Genomic DNA, 2,203 nt, shown 5'->3' with positions numbered 1-2,203 from the left:
AAGAACATGTAATATATCATCTCGGAAAGAAGTTCACCGAATGTGAGACTAGATACTCACTTTTAGAGAAGACTTATTGTTCTTTGGCTTGGGTTACTCGACGCCTGAGACAATACATGGTTTGCCATACTACTTTGTTAATATCCAAAATGGATCCGATAAAGTATATTTTTGAAAAGCCTAATGTCACTGGTAAAATTGCTCGTTGGCAAATGTTATTAATCGAATATGATATCCAATATGTGACTCAAAAAGTAATAAATGGGAGTGTTCTGTCTGACTACCTTGCTCATTTACCTGTGGAGGGTTATCAACCATTGAGGTTTGACTATCTAGATGAGGACATCATGTTTATTAGAGATTTCCCTATTCCATGCCCTGATGAAGGCCCCAAACCAGGATGGTGATGGACGCTCGTGTTCGACGGTGCTTCCAATGCTCGTGGTCATGGAATAGGCGCAATTATTACTTTTCCAACTGGCTTCCACCTTCAATTTACATATAGATTATGCTTTGATTGTACCACCAATATGGCAAAATATGAGGCATATATTTACAGTATCGAGGCGACCATCGACTTAAGGATCAAGCTTCTTGAGGTATATGGAGATTTAGTTATGGTAATCAGTCAAGTAAAAGGTGATTGGGAAACTCAGGATAGAAAGTTTATTCCTTATAAAGAGCACAACAGAAAACCGATACCCTACTTTGAAGAAATCTCTTTTCATCATATTCCTAGGGAAGAGAATCAGTTAGCAGACGCTCTAGTTACGTTGGCATCTATGTTTAAAGTCAAGTGGAAGAATGAAGCACTAGCTATCCATATTGACCACTTGAATGAACCAGCACATTATCTAGCAATCGAGGCAGATCCTGATGATAAGCCGTGGTTTCATGACATAAAGACATTTATGGAGAAACAACAATATCCCGATGGTATATCTATTACTAATAAGAAAGCTTTGAGAAGCTTTATTCCAAGTTTTCTTAAATGGTGATGTGTTATACAAGAGGAATTATGATTATGGGCTGCTCAGATGCGTGGATAGACACGAAGCGAGCATAATCATAAAATCCATACATGAAGGTTGCGAGGGTGTACATGTGAAAGGTCCTGCTATGGACAAGAAGATCCTTTGGATTGGGTATTACTGGACAATAATGGAGGTTGACTATTACAACTTTGTTAAAGATGCCACAAGTGTCAAATATATGGTGACAAGATCTTTGTGCCACCAACTCCGTTGAACTTCCTAACGTCCCCATGGCCCTTTTCTATGTGGGGTATTGATATGATTGGGATGATAGAACCTAAAGCTTCCAATGGTCATCGATTCATCCTAGCTGCTATTGATTACTTCACGAAATGGGTCGAAGTTGCTTCATATGCTAATGTTACTCGACGGGTGGTTACTAGGTTTATTAAGAAAGAGATAATCTATCACTATGGAATTCCTAGCAAGATCATCACTGACAATGCCAGTGATCTTAACAACAATATGATGAAGGAGTTGTGCGAAGAATTTAAGATCGAGCACCATAACTCTTCACCATACCGGCCCAAGATGAATGGTGTCATAGAAGCAACTAATAAAAACATCAAGAAAATTATCCAGAAGATGGTTAAAACATATAAAGATTGACATGAGATGCTACCTTTTGCTCTGCACGGTTACAGGACCTCAGTTCGTACATCCACTAGAGCAACCCCATACTCATTAGTATATGGGATAAAGGTTATTCTACCAATTGAAGTTTAGATTCCTTCACCCAGGGTTATCAGGGAGGCGGACCTTAATGAAGATGAATGGGTTCAATCTCGATATGACCAGCTGAATCTGATTGAAGAAAAGCATTTGACGACTGTTTTCCATGGTCAGTTGTACCAAAGATGCCTCAAACGAGCTTTTGATAAGAAAGTTCTTCCTAGTGAATATTGCTCAGGAGAACTCGTGCTCAAAAGGTATTATGCTATTCACTCGAATCCTTAGAGAAAATGGACTCCTAGCTATGAAGGACCTTTTGTCATTAAGAAGGCTTTCTCAGGTGGTGCCCTAAGCCTCACAACAATGGATGGGGAAGATTTGTCGGCGCCAGTGAATGCAGACATAGTCAAAAAATATTATGCCTAAAAAGAAATGATAATAAAAGCCCGCTAGATTGATCCTCACAAGATTAATCTAGGCAAAAATGGTTATCCCAA

The 2,203-nt window shown here is 39.1% G+C and overlaps 1 protein-coding gene across 1 annotated transcript; it reads left to right on the top strand.

Moving 5' to 3' along the window:
• The first annotated feature begins 530 nt into the window (after positions 1–530).
• On the top strand, positions 531–998 carry LOC127081289 (uncharacterized). The gene has a single exon (XM_051021561.1). The coding sequence runs from the start codon at positions 531–533 to the stop codon at positions 996–998; it is 468 nt and encodes a 155-aa protein (XP_050877518.1).
• Positions 999–2,203: the final 1,205 nt, after the last annotated feature.

The sequence above is a fragment of the Lathyrus oleraceus genome, chromosome 5 (genome assembly GCF_024323335.1).
Source record: "Lathyrus oleraceus cultivar Zhongwan6 chromosome 5, CAAS_Psat_ZW6_1.0, whole genome shotgun sequence".
NCBI lineage: Eukaryota > Viridiplantae > Streptophyta > Magnoliopsida > Fabales > Fabaceae > Lathyrus > Lathyrus oleraceus.
Note: the sequence above shows the minus strand (reverse complement) of the source record. Positions and strands in the feature narration are given on the sequence as shown.

Coding starts and splice junctions, on each gene's coding strand:
- LOC127081289 (XM_051021561.1), top strand. CDS start 531: ATGGCAAAATATGAGGCATATATTTACAGTATCGAGGCGACCATCGAC.